The following is a 16,771-nucleotide window of genomic DNA, read 5'->3' on the forward strand; positions in this document are numbered from 1 at the left end:
TTGAAAAATAAGAAGCTAAGATGCCATTACAGCAAAATTATTATTTAAGAAATAGCATATAACCTAAAAATTGGATACCCATCCATTTACATTTTTAAAATATTATAATATTACTTACTAGCAGATATTGAGTCATTAGCTACAATGTAGATTTTCAATGAAGTATAAGAAGCATCATTTATTATGGAGAAACAGGTAAAAGCTGTTTTTGAATAATTTAATATTTTGTTGCTATTCTTTTGTTTACCTATGCGAATAGAAATTGCAATTAATTGCCTTTTCTCAACTGGATTTGAAAAGTAAGAAGCTAAAATGCCATTACAGCAAAATAATTATTTGTTTCTCTGAAGTATCACGTGACTTAAAAGTTACTTATCTACCCTTTTACATTTCTTAAATATTATTTTGTATGTATCATAATGTCAGGATAACTATTGAGTTATTACTGAGCAAAAGCAAAATTCCTAATAGAAGTTAAAATTAAAAAAGTATAAGATAAAGCAGTTGTAAAAAATTTTCAACTGTTACTATATCGGTAAAGTGAGACCTCTGCAATCTCAACCAATTAGGCCATCAAAGAGTATCAAAGGATAGCGTCTTAACCTAAAATATTGTATGTCACCCTGTCACCACAAACTTACGGAAAACGACACATCCATTTATTTTCCTCCTATTTGTTTAGACATTATTCGCATCTTAAAACGTTAATTATTAGGTCGTTCGAAAAGTCTTTTTCGTTTTATAAGGAAACAACATTTTCCGTGTTATATTATTTTATCGAATTACCTATGATCCATTTTGTTTTATCAAGATAAAGATTACAACGTTCGAAAGATTAGGTTTCATGTTTGTATAAAGACGTGTCTGTAAAAGAAAGACACTTTTCGGATAATGATTATAACGTAAATAGTTTATTCACATCAATCACTAATTCTTAGCTATAGTATCGCAATTAAAAATTGTTAGCTACTCTATTGTAATTCAACACTGTAATGAATGAAACGAAGAGAAATCTGCTTATATCATAAAAGGCCAACTTCGTAAGAGGTTATGCGTATATACAGGGTGGTTGGTAACTGGTGGTACAAGCGGAAAGGGGGCGATTCTACGCGAAAAAAGAAGTCGAAAATATAGAATAAAAATTTTTCGTTCGAGGCTTTGTTTTCGAGAAAATCGACTTTGAATGTTCGCTCGGTACGCGTGCACTTTATCGCGTCTCGTTATAACGGATCTCACTGTAGATCGTTGTCTCGATGGAAAAATTAAAAGAAAAAATTTAAAAAAAATTTTTATTTTATATTTTCGACTTTCTTTTTCGCGTAGAATCACCCCCTTTCCGCTTGTACCATCAGTTACCAACCACCCTGTATGTACAGTGTTCACAAAAAGTATTCGTATAAACTCTTATTTTCCAATGATGTTTTTTTTTTTTTATTAAGATCTACATTTCATTCTCATAGTATCCAATTTTTATAGTCATATATGAAACTACTAAATTTAATATACTTAGAGCAAATTAGTTAAATTATGTAGAAGTCTTTTACATAAATATTTTTTGTCGACACTGTACAAAACTTATAAAAAATTCGCAAGAAACCGCAAAGGTGATCGGGTAGTACCGTAATTTTCGCGGATTTTTTGCGCTGGCGAACGAGTCCTGCGGTGTCGTTAAGAGAATGGATCCCATGGCGGTAACCGCGGCGTGCCAAAGGAAATTACGAATCGCTGAAACGACGTATGGCGTCGCGTGTGACGGCGACGTGCCGTCGCGTATATACGCACGCCTAATGGACTCCCTTTTCTCAGCCGTTCGACGGTGTGCAAACGCAAACGGCTTTGATGCGGAACGTGTTTCCTAGAGGCTTCATTGAAATCCGACAGTTAACGTTCTCGTCATAATCGTTATGGTCGTAGAACGTCGATTTTTCCATAATTTCTTTCCTTTAATTCCTTTCAATTTCTTGAGAATTTTTCATTTCTTGGTTATGGTTGATTTTCAACGCTTAATCTTTGGTCTTAAATATTTAATATGTGTAAATGTTCCTTGCAGCACTATTAAAGCAAAGTGTAATCAGTTGAAGAAATTGCTATCCTTTCAGATTTAAATATTTAAATTCTAATTTGAATTTTAAACACAAACTATACATTCTAAAATATTATTTTATTATATTTTATATCAAGCAGAAAAATTCTGTCGCAAATATGTAAATAGGACGAATTCTAGGCGATCATTCGATGGCGACAAAATCATACATTTTCTAAATGAAAGATTTTAACCTAATTTCAACTTTAATCATGAAATATTGAATCTTTCATAATCAAAGAATCCTGGTTTTCTATATAGGAAACTTTAATTTTTTATAAAATCATTAGCTAACATGTAACTACTTAACCTATACAAATATCCACCAAAACCTGTGTCCCAAAGAGGAAAAACGAAACTTTAAAAACAATGGTTTATATATAATGAGAATAGTACCAAGTTTCAGTACTTAAGAAGAGTGGCGCTGATGACAAGGGAAAGTAAACGTAAAGAAGTGAAGTAAACTAAGGAAAGGACAGGTCATCGAACGAAAACTTGAAGAAGAAGAAGAAGAAGAAGACTATGAAGAAACGAATCGTGGCGGCGATATTCCACTAAAAAAAAGAACGAGAGGGAAGTAAAAAGAAAAGAAAGATAGAAGATGGGAGAAGGAAAGAAAACAGGAGAGACAGAGTATGTCGTAGCCATCCCCCAGAGATAGCCTCTTCGTTATGACAATATATCTGGGCCCCGAAGGAAACATTGGCCGAGAAGTCCTGAAGGTATGCTCCGAAAGCTTGCGGCGGCATCCTTTGTCGGAGATTCTTCGAGCGAGAGGAGGAAGCCGCGCGTAGAAGAGATCACAGCCTACCCCCACACCCATCAACATCACCGAGCTGCGCCACGTAAAACGAGAAGTATAGACACGCTAAACAAAACAGGACGCTATTAGGTTTTTGCTGCGTTCTGGTTGGTTTATAATTTATATTATCCGGTCAGACACGAAACAGTAACAGAACGGTTCTGTTCAGATAAAATTATGTTTATATCTTTCGATAGATTATAAAATTCAATTTTTCATCACTGCATATCAATTCCGAATTTGTAGGAATTTCTATATTATTTCTATACAAAGATCCACATTTCATTGTTTCTGATTTTAATTTTATTATATGTTTTCGTTGTTTTAATTATACAGGCTGAAAAAAAAAGTTCGGAATTTCTTACCTTCAATTACTTGAAGTCGGCAAATAAACTAATCTTAAATAGAAATAATTAGTGGAAAATAATAAAAGGAATTGTTAATGAATCGTTCAAACTTTTAAGTTAACGATACAACGATATAAGATGAATCGCCTCATTATTTGTTTTTAAATAAATAATATATATAAACTGACCTATCTACGTACCAGGATGCAACTTGAAAATCCGCCCTGTATCTTTAATTCGTTTCGATTGGTTCGATTCGATATCGACGGCGATATAAGGATGCTGGAATACGCCACGGTCTTCAAACGACTTATCTAGATGATAAGACAACACGAATCGACGTCGCGATCTTAATTGCCCTCACCGGGCAAACTGTTTCGAACGAGAATTCTACCACTGGTATATTCGATCGAACGATTATAGGTGGCCAGATAAAAAAACAGAAGACCGTTATCTCGATCACGCGATCCGTAGAAAATGAAGACACCCAGAGCCTTTTGAGGCTCTCCGCCACTTTTTGCGAAGTGATGTTAAAGGTCTCACATATATTATTCCCTCTGAGCATTACCTTAACTGGTATATGTGATTTTTGCGGTGATTTACGGTCGCGAAAAGAAAGCTACGGAGGGAGCAGTACAACTTTTTCCTTGTGACTGCCGATAGTATTTGTTTTCTATCAACGGACTCGCCCAACGCCAGGTTTAATTAGGACTAGGAGGACATAGTAAGGAGTGGATCTTAGGTCGGTCAAAGTGTCAGCTGTAATTCAAAATAAGCGACTTCATGAGACCGTGATTTATTGCTTGTTTGTACTGTGATTCCGCTTTGTTGCTAATGGCGTTATTATTAGCTTCTTTCGCGCAATAAACTACTAATTAATGATGTTAATGAATCGAAAAGTTGAAAATTGTAGGCTGTAAACTTGTGTGTTGTCCTGCTTTTAACTTTACAATTTTATACTACGCAAGACAATCTGACTAAAGACAGTTTCGTGTATTTTATCCCCAAATTTTTCATTCTTATGTAAAATAATTTATGGATGAATAATTTAAAACAATTTATACATAAATTAAGTTGACAAGAAAGTTCAGAATACTGAAAGACAGATTCTTCTGTATTGAAAAAATCTAAAGATAAGTGTTTAATGGAAACAGATAACCAAAATGGCGTCATAAAAACCGACAATTTAAATAATCCAATATGGCGGCTAACCATTAGTGGTATGGCTGAAAACCTATTTGACGTCAAATAAACGAATCAACGACTGTAATTTTGTCTATGGAAGCTTATTTTCGGTTCTCTTAGAACTTATTAATCAAAAACAACGAATCCAAACACTCCTTATCGGATCGTGTGGAAGCAAATGGTCAGCCATATTCGCCAGACGACCATTGCGTCTAATTCCATTACTTTTCCGGTAAGGGCTGAGGAGAACGGTGCCCTCGCGGGAACCTGTTATCGGCAATGTTGTCCGCTTTTATGAGACACGAAACTGGTACGTATATATGTTTTTGTAACTTTTTATACTAGTCTTATAAAAAGTATTACGATAAATGAGAGGAAGTAGTATGACACACGAAGACACCGTTTTAACCATATCTCATATTGGAACTATTAGGTTATGGTTACACTGGATACGTGTTCTGGCGAATGTAACATCTGAACAAATGCATATACTCGTAAGAATTTATATAGGGTGGTCCACAAAATACGGGATTCACTTTAGGAATTGCTGGTACACCAGAAAACAATAAAAAAATGTTCATAGAAATGTGTGTATCTTCTATAAAGTGAATAAAAAATGACAGAAACTCGTTGTATTTCATAAATAAGACCAAATAGAATATACATTTATATGAACTTTTTCACTATTTTCAGCTATACAATCAATTCTTGAAATGATTCCCTCATACTGCAAAATACCCTGTATATTTAATTGCTTTGAAGTATTTGTCAGAACACATATCCACTGTAACCATAACTTCCTGTTACTTACAGAATGAGTGCTTGGGCTTTCAATAAAGCGACGCTACCGCCGCGAAAAACAACGACTATAGGGGTCGTCTTGACTTTATCCTGCCATTGAATCTCGCAAGTAGGCGCAATTTGGGGTTCGACGGGCTCCTACCGACGCGTTGCGAGGCAATTCGTCGACGTAAGAGCGCGCCCTGTTCGTAAACCTACTCCCTCTCTGCCTCGCACACGCTGCAAACGTCAATCGGATCTATAGAAAGGTAGCCCATTTGCTCGAGTTACGAGCGTGCGTTAAACTGATGGAAGCTCTTCTTTTCCATAGGCGAAGGACTTATACGACGGTCAAGGCGGCCGGAATATGGCCGGATTAAAGCTCGCGAAATAAAGCAACGACCTCTGAGAGGGAAGAAGATTGAAAGAGAAAAAGAAGGGCAAATCGACGTTCCAGAGATGACCGAGCAATTTAACGGCGAAACATGGTCGTGGAAAGGAAGGTCGCCACTCTCGCTCGGTCGTTAATACGAATTTTAATCGCTCGTCGTAAAGAGATCGCGCGTGCAACTATAACGCGTTCGAACGTTTTCAAAGGTAGAAGGGGACATTCGCGCGTTCGGGCAATAAAGATGCTTTTATTAAATCTTGTTCTCTGTTCATGGTCGATACTCCGTCCCGTCTTATCTGCCTCCCCCGCTTTTGTTCCTACGCCGCACTAAAAACCTCGATGGTTTACTTTACGACATACTGTTCGTCCTCTGTCCCTTTATGGTGATCGTGACTATTCGTGACGACTGAAAGGACAGTGCCAATGTATCCTATGCCCGGTGAAATCGTTTCCGTCGTATGACGCGTACTCACCCGCCGGCGGATTTAGACGTGAACGGACGTTCTTTAATATCAAACTGGTTTGTTTAATGACCCTGTACTTACTTCTTTTTTACCATACCGTTATGCGGCACCGACGCGATCGTAACAGTACATAGTATTGTAAAACGACGGCAAGGCGAGGTGTCACTCGTTTCACCGCGGAAATATTATTTCAACTTGACAAGCGTTTCAATGAAAATCTTGTCTTACTGGCTGGTTCCCTTGTACGTGTCGTGCTAACGTGACAGTTATCGACGGATCACATGTTCGCAAGAATCTTATTAGATATAGTTACCTACATATTCTTTGCTTATGATAATTTTTGGCTTTCGTGCTGTTATTTGTGTAATCTTCGTGTTTCAATGACTGTAACCTATCATATATTGCTTGGAACTATACAGATACAAAAAGGTTGATACTCTTCACTCGAAAACGACTTGGACTTCGATCAATAAAATTAAATTCACTTACCCTATTTTAGAGAGCTTCGGCTAATGATAATCACTCGACGTTTGTCCTCCTCTTATATTTCATATTCAGAATCACCAAACACAATACGCTCCACAAAGGGAGAGGTTAGGATAACTGACAGCGATGAACTTTCGAACAATACTAATGATATTCCACTATGAGGAGCATCTTTCAATAACAAGTACACTACTCCAACGCAGCATTCGCGACGATGGTAACCGACAGTTAGACGAAGTTTATTGAAATAATCGAGCGGTTAACAAAATACATTAACACTGAAGCCGAAATAATACATACATAGAGAGCCGCCATTACGTTTCTTTAGACACAAATCTTATAACTACATATAACGTTCATACAACTATGTATTGGACATATGTATATCATATAATAATTTTGAATGAAAATTTAGAAAACAGAATTATCTCAATTTTTTAGAGATATCAATGGTATCTATATGTTTAATAGATTATGTATTCCTTATACACAAAATGCAAAATAAATAAACTATCTAAATTAAATACTCATTATAATATATAGAAATAAAATAAATCTCTATTTACGTTACGTACATAGATTTATTACTACTGTATGTATAAATGTACAGCAAATACAATACGTACACAAGTACGTAATCTAATGACCAATCATAAAGTATATGGATAGGTAAGACAAGAAATATTAGTCTTGTAAAAAATTCATTAAAAAGATGAGTGAAACAAAATTGGTTTCTGGATCTAAAAATTCACTATCGCGCGAGTGTTAAGGAGGATTCGCTTCGAGAAATCTCCTAAAGATGGTACGACCGTGCGAACGACAAAGTGGTCGAGGGGAGGGGGAGGAGGCGGTGAAGCAAGAAAAGCCAACGACTATTTGTCCGTTAAAGCAAGGCTAACAGGCGCGACTTAACGTGAATTATTAAGCGTTTGCAGTTCACGCGTCGCGTGTTCGCCCAGACTGACTGAGCAAGATAAAGCGACAGGCGAAGAGACGCGAATCAGTATATGTATTATGTATATGTAAGTATATACCGGAAGGCTTGGTGCCGCCAGCGAAGCCGATTAATCGCCTCGAGGAACCAGTTTGTCGGAAATAAAATCTGCCCGGTGGAATCGTTGCTTGACCATAAGACGTCAACGTGCCGGCCTTCTTGTTTTAAAAGTGTGCCCTGCAGGGGCGCGTCGACACCATCGACGCGCTTCGCCCGGTGCATCCACTATGCTGGCGTATCATCGCTATCATCGGGGCTTCCCCCGATCGTGCATGCCACTCGCGTGTCCGATCGAAAGGGATTCGTCGTCTATAAGGCACTTTAGACCGGCCAATTTTACGTTCAACTATTCGCTACTCTCGTGACTTGCTCACTTTCGTAACTGATAAATAGGCACGTCAAACTGTGTTCTTTTTATTTCTCTTATATCTTTTTTTGGCAATTTGCAAAAAGAATATTTGATTTCCATTTTAAAATATCAACTAAACTTTTTATTTTTGCGTATGTTTTTATGAAAGTAATAATGCATATTATTGCAAAATTGTATATTTTTATAGAAATAATTTGTATCTTCTATATACGTAGTATTCACGCTATTTGTCCTCAGTAATCTCTATTGTTAGCGGTAAAACTGTGAAAAATAGAGACACTGAGTACTATTGTAGGTTATTTTGCAATTTTTCAACACAACCAATAAAGATAATGGAATTGATATATAAATATTACTAAAAAGTGATTTCAAATCATGTTACTAAAACGAAGGAAAACGCGGATACTGACGATTGGTGAGACACGTTTGAGATTACAGCGAGACAAATACATATAGGTAAACAGCAATCGGGCGATATCTACAAACAATAGGTGAAACGATCTGTAGAAAATTGTCCTTCGAAGCAGACGTTTCGTCATCGTCTCCTTCATATGTACGTGCCTTTCTATGTACGGAAACGTGAAACGCGTACCTTTACGTTCGCGAATATACATATCTGGGTGCGCTTTGTCGTTGGTGTATTTCAAACGCTAAAATAAACGCTTACGCCGCGGAAACATATCGTTGCTCCTATAAAAATGCCACCATAATCTCGCGAGAGTCCGGCCTCCTATCGAACATGCGTCTCACGCTAAACTCGATCGGTTACACGCACGACTTTCGCAGTAGCTCATTCTTTCGACTGTACTCTCTCGAAGGATCTTGCGAAAACAGTCTCACGAGATAAATAATCGTGCTAACTAACTTGTATAGAAGTACATACATATACCGGATCGTTAATCATACGAAACATTGGACCTCTATTGGAGATGAAAAAAATTTTTCATTACGGTAATAAGTTTCATAAGAATAGTCGCGATAGTCACGCTACAGCGACGATAATTAATTGGCAATTGCATCAAATGAAATTAGAAGTAAAACCGTGGAATACCTATATGTGAGGAACTTTAATCGAGTAAATCAAAGTCTGTGATGTAATCATTGGAATATTTTTCTTAGGTTATGTAGAGATATCGCTGAGAAAGGATTAGGTTAGGATATGCACGTAGGAAATGGTAGCCAATTTAGATTTGTGCTTTTTACTATATCTCTTCGTATGGGAGAAATTGTATAGAAGGAAGGTAGAAAGAACATAATTCGATTATTATATCTGTTAAGTAGTTCACGTAATCTATTTCAGAGTTTTTATTTTCTATTGTCACATCAAATTTGTTTTTTGTTTACAGTGTGTTTAAGGGAACTGTATAAAAACATTTATACGATATATAAAACATTTTCTGTGAAACATTTTGTCATTGCGCATTGTCTCACTGCGCATAAGTTAAGCAAAAGATTATCGAACCTTAGAAATTTGTAATCTCTGTAAAACTATTATAATGAAAATTATTACTAGTTCAAAAAGTGCACTAATTCACGGAGGAATTGCATTCGTTAACCCACATACATAAATAAGATTTGACAAATCTAACTCTTCATATGCAAATCTAACCTAAACCTAATGAGTTCTATCAAAAGTAATCGAATGAAAACAAATCAATAATATTTACCAACTGTACATTGCTAAATTTAATGCTAGATCACCGTATATATCGGCACCGCGATCGCAATTTCGACGATTCGCAAATAGAATAATTCATAAATATAGTTAGTTGATATTCCCCATACAATTTTTACAAGAATTTTTACAAAAAAACGAACAGTATTCGTTTACCCACAATGTTTCCACATTGTCCAAAATTTTCGTTTGTCCACCTTTCATAAGAAGGTTATCATCAAATGAAGATTTTAAAATATTTTACATCGGCGCTCCTCGAACATTTTCGTTGATTTTTAAATTGGGATGTAATTGTCCACTGTATTTTTTAATTTTCATTTAATAGTAACCTTTTTTTCATGGGTAGAAAAACGAAAAATATAATTGGACAAATGTGGACAAACCGTAGACAAACGATCACTATTTGGTTTGTGTAGAACTGGGCACTTGGAGGTGCCAACTTCACTCAGTTCATAAATAGTAAGTTTCAGGGAACTAGCGATTGACTGGCCATGCGTCTCCCAAAGAAAACTATCATGATCGGAAAGTAGAGAGTTCTATGCGAACGGATATACCGATCGGATAAATGTAGATCGTAGATAACCGGGCGGCGCGCGACCGGCCGCCGGCCGTCTCGTTTACGCTGACTATCACGAATTACTGTCGCACACTTTTCGCGCAGCAGATTGATCGTTTATTATGTTTGACGTTGGGTTTTATGGAACATATCGCTGATAAACTTGTTTCTACTTTTTTTTCTTAATAATGGTATTTCTACATTGCCAATGAGTAAAAATCGAACACTGCAACATGTATAAGATTTGATCTAATATCTGATAATATTTCTTAATTTACACCTGTCATGTCGTTCGCATTAAAATGCGGCTTTCTCAGGTTGTTCCTTAATCGCCAAATAGTATAAAAGTATCTATATCTTTTTACTGCTGGTGTTAAGTATTTTTCCAGTTATAGTAATTTAGAAAAAAAATACAAGAATGTTATATAAAATAAACAAATAATAAATAAAGAATTGAGTGATAGTATGGAAAATTGTATTATTTTTTGTGGGACTAGCGCCATGTTTAAGTAGTTGATGTATGTTTGCAAACCTTTTGCTGTTACCTTAGTAACGGCTATACAGCATAAATATTTAGTCTAGTAGTATGATTATACCTATTTGGTTTTTTCCATACTTCTTAAGAATCATCCGATCCTAGTACTGCATATTAAATTTCTTTTCATCACAGAGGATACCATTATGCCAAAATCCAATAAGTTTCAATACATACTTATTTTTTAGCAAGATCTAGTTGTTTCTTCTCTTCACAATTACGTTATCTTCGTATACACATACATATAGCTATGAATAATTCCGTGACTCGCTATACTCGTTGCATTTTAAACAGATCAGATCGCACAAGTTGCTTATCAAGTCAAAAACCAGTGTTATAGGTTAAGTTGAGATATTGTATGACAAAACACGTTCGCGTTTTCCACGAAGTATTTTTATCAACTGAAAAGGTGTTCGACGTAACGTCAAATCTTTGTCATGTTGACTTCCACGATAGTCATGCAGTGACTAAAAAATTTTTATGAGTTACATAAATGAAAGATAAAAAGTGGGCAAATATAATACAATGTTTTGCAGAAATTAAATCTTACAGTATATGGTATTTCAATTTATTGTGGCTTCCAAGACAAAATATATGTAATTCGTGTGGCAGTCAACACGTTAAAGAACGAAAAAAAAAAAAGAAAAACAAAAAGACGTAATCTTTATACAGTCAGCAGTGAGTCGTATGGAGATGTATTTAAATTATTCGCGACACAAGGCGTGCCCCTCGAAGGGAATAATACGAGTGTGTATTGGAGGGAAGATCCAGCCTCTTAATGACACGGACTAGATGTTATCTGCACAGTGGACATAAACAATCGTGTTGTACAAACTCACCACCAGTTGGCCTGCGCGCCGTTTTGCCACGCGATGAACAGCAATGGTACGAGTAAGAAGGTCGTGACGACGGGCCGCATCTTCAATTTCGATTCGAAGTTAAAGCGTGGTGGACACTGGCTGGTTCGTTCGTTGGTTCAATGGTAAAAAAAAGAAAAGACAAGGTCGTCCGTCGTTTCAGCCACGCATTCTTACGAGCGTCGATATCGATCGAGGATTCGCATCGGCAGTCGATCCCGAGGCTGACAGATCGAGATCGAACGTCGTCCGTGATCCGATTCGATCGTTGTTCCAGACGTAGTTCGAGAACGCGACGGCTTTCTCTTTATTTCTTTCTTTTCTCTTCCTTTTAACTGTGTTTCTTACATGTTTCCCGGCTCGTATATATCACTGATCTCGTGACAAATACGATAAATGATCAAAAAATATACTACTTTTTATGTCCCGACAAGCACTCTTTGACCACACAATACCGCGAGACGAACCGCGAATTTTGAATTAAGTTGAGTTTCGCAGCGCGCGAAATATTTTACAGATGGTAAGAGAGCACGAATAATGCGAGAATTTGTATTATGTCGTATATAAATGTTAATGTAACTGAAGTAAAAGTTAAAAATTCGCGAATCGTGCTGCGCGAAGAATATAAGAGGCTCCTCTTGGAAATGCGAAGCGAAGACGAACGCGATGACACTCCATGCACGTTCGCGTACGTACTGTGGCTGCTAGTCACGAGGAAAAGGGCAACGGGGCTCTCTCGATGGGCGGAACCTCCGGTCACTTGCTGCCGCGCGATTGGCTGTATCGCGGAAGTCCCCCCACCGAGGCTCCACTCGCGTTAATTAAGCATTTCGGCACTCCGTCCCGACTCCGAGGTTCGCGCGTAAGCTCGCTCGCTCGCGATTCGTTCGCCAACCCCGTCTGTTTCCGTGACTTTACTCGGAAACTCCGGAAACACAGCCACTAAAATATTTTCATAATAGAAAAATGAAACGTTGGGACAGCGGCGTGAGTAATTTTATGTTATCGCGATTCTTCTAGATCTCAGAGTGTAAACTGCGGTACGAATTGATCGATGAAAATCGATTTGATTTCGTTGCGATAATCGAACTGTATTTTGTATGTATATATAGTAATAAGGAAAGTTAACTTACACACGTAAGTTAGTTAATGTTATTGTGAAATCTTACGAGTCATAAATTATAAATTGTTGGAATATTTATACAAATTCATATTTTGATAATCGGAATTAAAAAATTATAACTTAAATATATAAAACTTTGTCTTATTCTTTAAGTAAAATATACATTTTTGCAGCCTCGAATGACTGCTCCGTTGTAAATATGTATACGATAAACCTGCAATATAGTCATTAATATTTATAAACTCTTTTGTATAGCAATTAAATGTAATTTCCAAAGTAGATAGAATGTAGTAGAATATAAATTACAATTCATTTGGTTATCCTGTCCAATGTAAAATTCCAAAAAAGAATTTATAACCTACAACTTGATATTTGTAGATTCATTAATATTGTTAATTGCTGAATAATTGTTAAATAGCTTTCAAAAGAAATCACTTCTTCTAACATAAGATATACATATGTATAAAACAAATAACTGAAATCGAGAATTTTCAAGCAAATACTACACATGCTTACCTACATATGTTGCGTGTATTTTACATCGTTTCGTGTCGTGCCGTGTTATGTTTGTTATGTTAGAGTTGTTAGACATTTACGATCCGTGGAATTCTTAGAATGTATCCAATATGTGTATATGTATATATATATATATACTATCATGTTATACAGTTATGTGTAATGAAAATATGTACATCTATACCGTGACCTATAATATTGCAGGCTTAAAAAATTACGTGTCGAAGTTAATGCATGTTATTAATATACTGTTTGGTTTATGTTTTTAGAACTTTATTTTACATTCTGTATCATTCACTTGTTTATAATAAACGTAAACTTCATGTGAAAATAAATATTTCAGTCATCAAACAGATGTCTTAACGAAAACATTCTATTAACCTCACATTCACGAAAAGTCAACTAAAGTAAAATGGTGTCACTTGTCACTTCTTTATTGTTTGGGCTACACGTATCCTTTTATCTACTTTTCAACTATTGATTTATTTGAATCGGCTGCCAATTCGATACGTAAATATTGATCGATGAAATAAACGTCGTATTTGTTTCTATTTAGAATCTAAATAACTACTATTGAAACTTGTTTTTATTCGAGGATCGTATTTATATTGGAAATCTGTGAATTCTATTTGGAATAAGTCAAGTACTGTAATACATTATCACGAAATATATTTGCTATTAATTTGATGTACGTTTTATTACTGTCATTTGTAAAATAAAATGGACAGTTGTACACTATTATTACACAATTATCTAATTATAGTTGAATGAAATGAAGTGAACTAATTAAGTGGAAGTTTCGGATTTCAACATAATGGTAACTTATTATAATTTTTTCAAGAAAAAGAATTTTTGAGAACTATGCATTTTAGTTAACCTTTCTCGTGTGTTTCTCTTGAACGACATTTTACAACTACATATATAAAATAACTATAACTATCGCGATAACAGCATATTATACGTAAAACGTGTTGATTAATATCAGTACTTTTTAAGATGTTAAATGTAAAGTTATATAAAATTTAAAATATGCTTTTATAATGTTTTCCTTTTAATGGATCCTTTATGATTAATTTAAATGCAAAAAGAACATTGGAAGGGGCAGTGTTTTCTTCTAGATAGGTCTCCACTGTCTAGATAATTGCTCATGTACCTTTTGCTTGCTCTGTCGATCACTGTCAATCTTTCATTAAAATTTTTATTTTTAATAATGTTACTGTGGTATGTTTTAATACAAAATATCGTTTACAAAGAATGTTACAATATGGAATTAAATTATATACGCTTCGATTATCTCGATTTTTGTTCCATTTATCATCGATGTTGGAAAATACCTACAGTCGATCAATAGTTCTGTTATCATCAGTACTAATACCAGATATTGTTGAAAAGTTCGCCATAATAAATCTTAGAGGGTGTAAGAAACACTCTTATTTCTTCTGAGGTTGGCATTTAAGAACGTGAGATACGAAGTTCCATTCATTAACTAAGGACAAGATAGACCTGACGTTAAATGGGACTCCATAATTCACATTCTGATATACAGACCTTAAAAAAAAAATCAGAGTAACTTCACGCCGCGATACTTGTAATTATAAGTCCGTTTGAACTATATGCTTGAACACGCTCCGTTTATTCACACAAAACTTCAGTTCAGCACTGGATTAAATAAACTTATGATCATTAAACTCATTTATCTGACCGTGAAATCTATTATATTAGATTCTTATATTCTTATATTATATTATTCTTATACTAGAAAGTAAAACAGAGTTGTGCATTAGAAAACATGTTTTAATAATTAATTGTTGAGCAATAGTATATATTTAAAATTAAATTAAACAGACTTATAATTTGTTAAAATATATTACCACGGGTGGCAAAAATCACAGATCTAGTAAAAAAATTTCGAGAAATCTGTAACCATTATAAATTCAAACATTATATATATATATATATATGTATAAGTAAATTCTGTTCTCTTCGGGATGGGTGTACATTCTTTACAAGTGGTCAATTTAATGTTTATATATTGCAATACAACTATTTGTGTCACAAAATAGCATTTAATAAGTCAACAATAGGTTAACACAATCCTAAGTACCAAAGAAGTGTAAATTTAGTTCTAGCTCGTAAAAAATATAAAAGTAATAAACGTGGTTATTGTAACAAATTGTTAAAGGTAGTAAGTTAGAATAAAAACTAACAAGTTATTTAATTTCATTGTGTTATAATGAAAAAACCTCTCTTCATGACATTAGTAAACACCGCGCATAGTCAAGAGGCGACTAACCTTTCGGAACACCGTTAACGGTATGTTATCGAGTATATACGGCATATTCGATTTGCGCGCGAACTCATTTTTCCTTGAACTTTCGCATTGTGAAGTTCGAAACAGAGCTTTTGCTTACTTATTAATGGTTTAATTATTAATTTCTAATATTTACACTATTATTTTATCATACTTAAGCTATTAATTCATAACATTAAACTTATTAATTTATAACAACTAAACTATTAATATATGACATTAAATTGATAATTTATAAAAATTAAGCTATTAATTTATAACATTAAAGTCGTTAATTTATAACATGTTAACTATCAATTTATAACAATTATTTAATTACATTATGATAATTTAATATTAATTTACAACAATTGCCCATTCATTGTTAAGAATCCCACTATTAATTTACCATCGATTTGTAACAAATGAATTAATGATTTATTTTATTTTATTTAACATGAACCAAACCTTTGAAACCTTTTAAATAACCCTTTATTTTTAAATTCATTTTTTAATTTTCAATACAATACTTAATTTTTCATTTAATTAATTCATATAAAGTCAGAGCCAATACAAAATGTAACTATTAAGTGTCTATGAATGGAATGTAACTCTCCATGCCCGCACAAAACCAAGGAATCAAACCATATTCATAGGTTTGAGGAAGCAAATGCAATCAAATCGAATGTAATGCAATGAGATTTTGTCATCCATTCATGCGTATTACATTTGGTAAGTCGAGCTCAATGTTCAAATATGATTATTTGAGTCCACATACGAGTTAACTCCCTGGAGTTCTATCACATTCGTGCACATTTCAATAATATTTCAAAATTATTTCAAAATATTTTTTCCGAGATCTATTTTAGGATTTTATTTTTGTTTTAATGAATCTAAATTTATTGTCATGACTTATAGCATTCTCTGGTTTCGAAAACAATTATTCGTAAAATTACTGGAGAAACAAATATAATACGGTTAAATATTCTTAACAATTTTCTAAGGGCTATATCCTATACCCTTTAACAAATTAGATATTAACTTATAATTAATAATAACTTTTGTTGCGATTACAGCATATCCTGTTCTATATTTTATTTATAATTTCATACAAGACTTTAATTCTAATTCAAACTAGTACTGTACTAAACCGATAACGTCGCATGCGACATAAAAATGCGTATGGAATCAAGCGACTATCAAGATGTGAAACTCAAAAGAGCATTGAATGCCATGTGTTTGTGATTGATGATTACACATTACACAGTTAGCAATAGTTATAATATGTACATATTTAATCTTAACCAACACCGCTAT

At 34.5% G+C, this 16,771-nt stretch overlaps 1 protein-coding gene across 1 annotated transcript in view; it reads right to left on the bottom strand.

The window, feature by feature from the left end:
• Nucleotides 1-12,235, bottom strand: part of LOC117233803 (protein Wnt-1-like) — a 77,527-nt gene extending 65,292 nt beyond the window's left edge. The window contains exon 1 of the mRNA XM_033494406.1: nt 11,508-12,235. Within this exon, the coding sequence (XP_033350297.1) occupies nt 11,508-11,587 (80 nt within the window). The 5' untranslated portion in view covers nt 11,588-12,235. The remainder of the gene's footprint in view (nt 1-11,507) is intronic.
• Between the last annotated feature and the right edge of the window lie 4,536 nt (nt 12,236-16,771).

This window comes from Bombus vosnesenskii, unplaced genomic scaffold, assembly GCF_011952255.1.
Source record: "Bombus vosnesenskii isolate JDL3184/JDL3185 unplaced genomic scaffold, Bvos_JDL3184-5_v1.1 scf7180000013299, whole genome shotgun sequence".
Taxonomy (NCBI): domain Eukaryota; kingdom Metazoa; phylum Arthropoda; class Insecta; order Hymenoptera; family Apidae; genus Bombus; species Bombus vosnesenskii.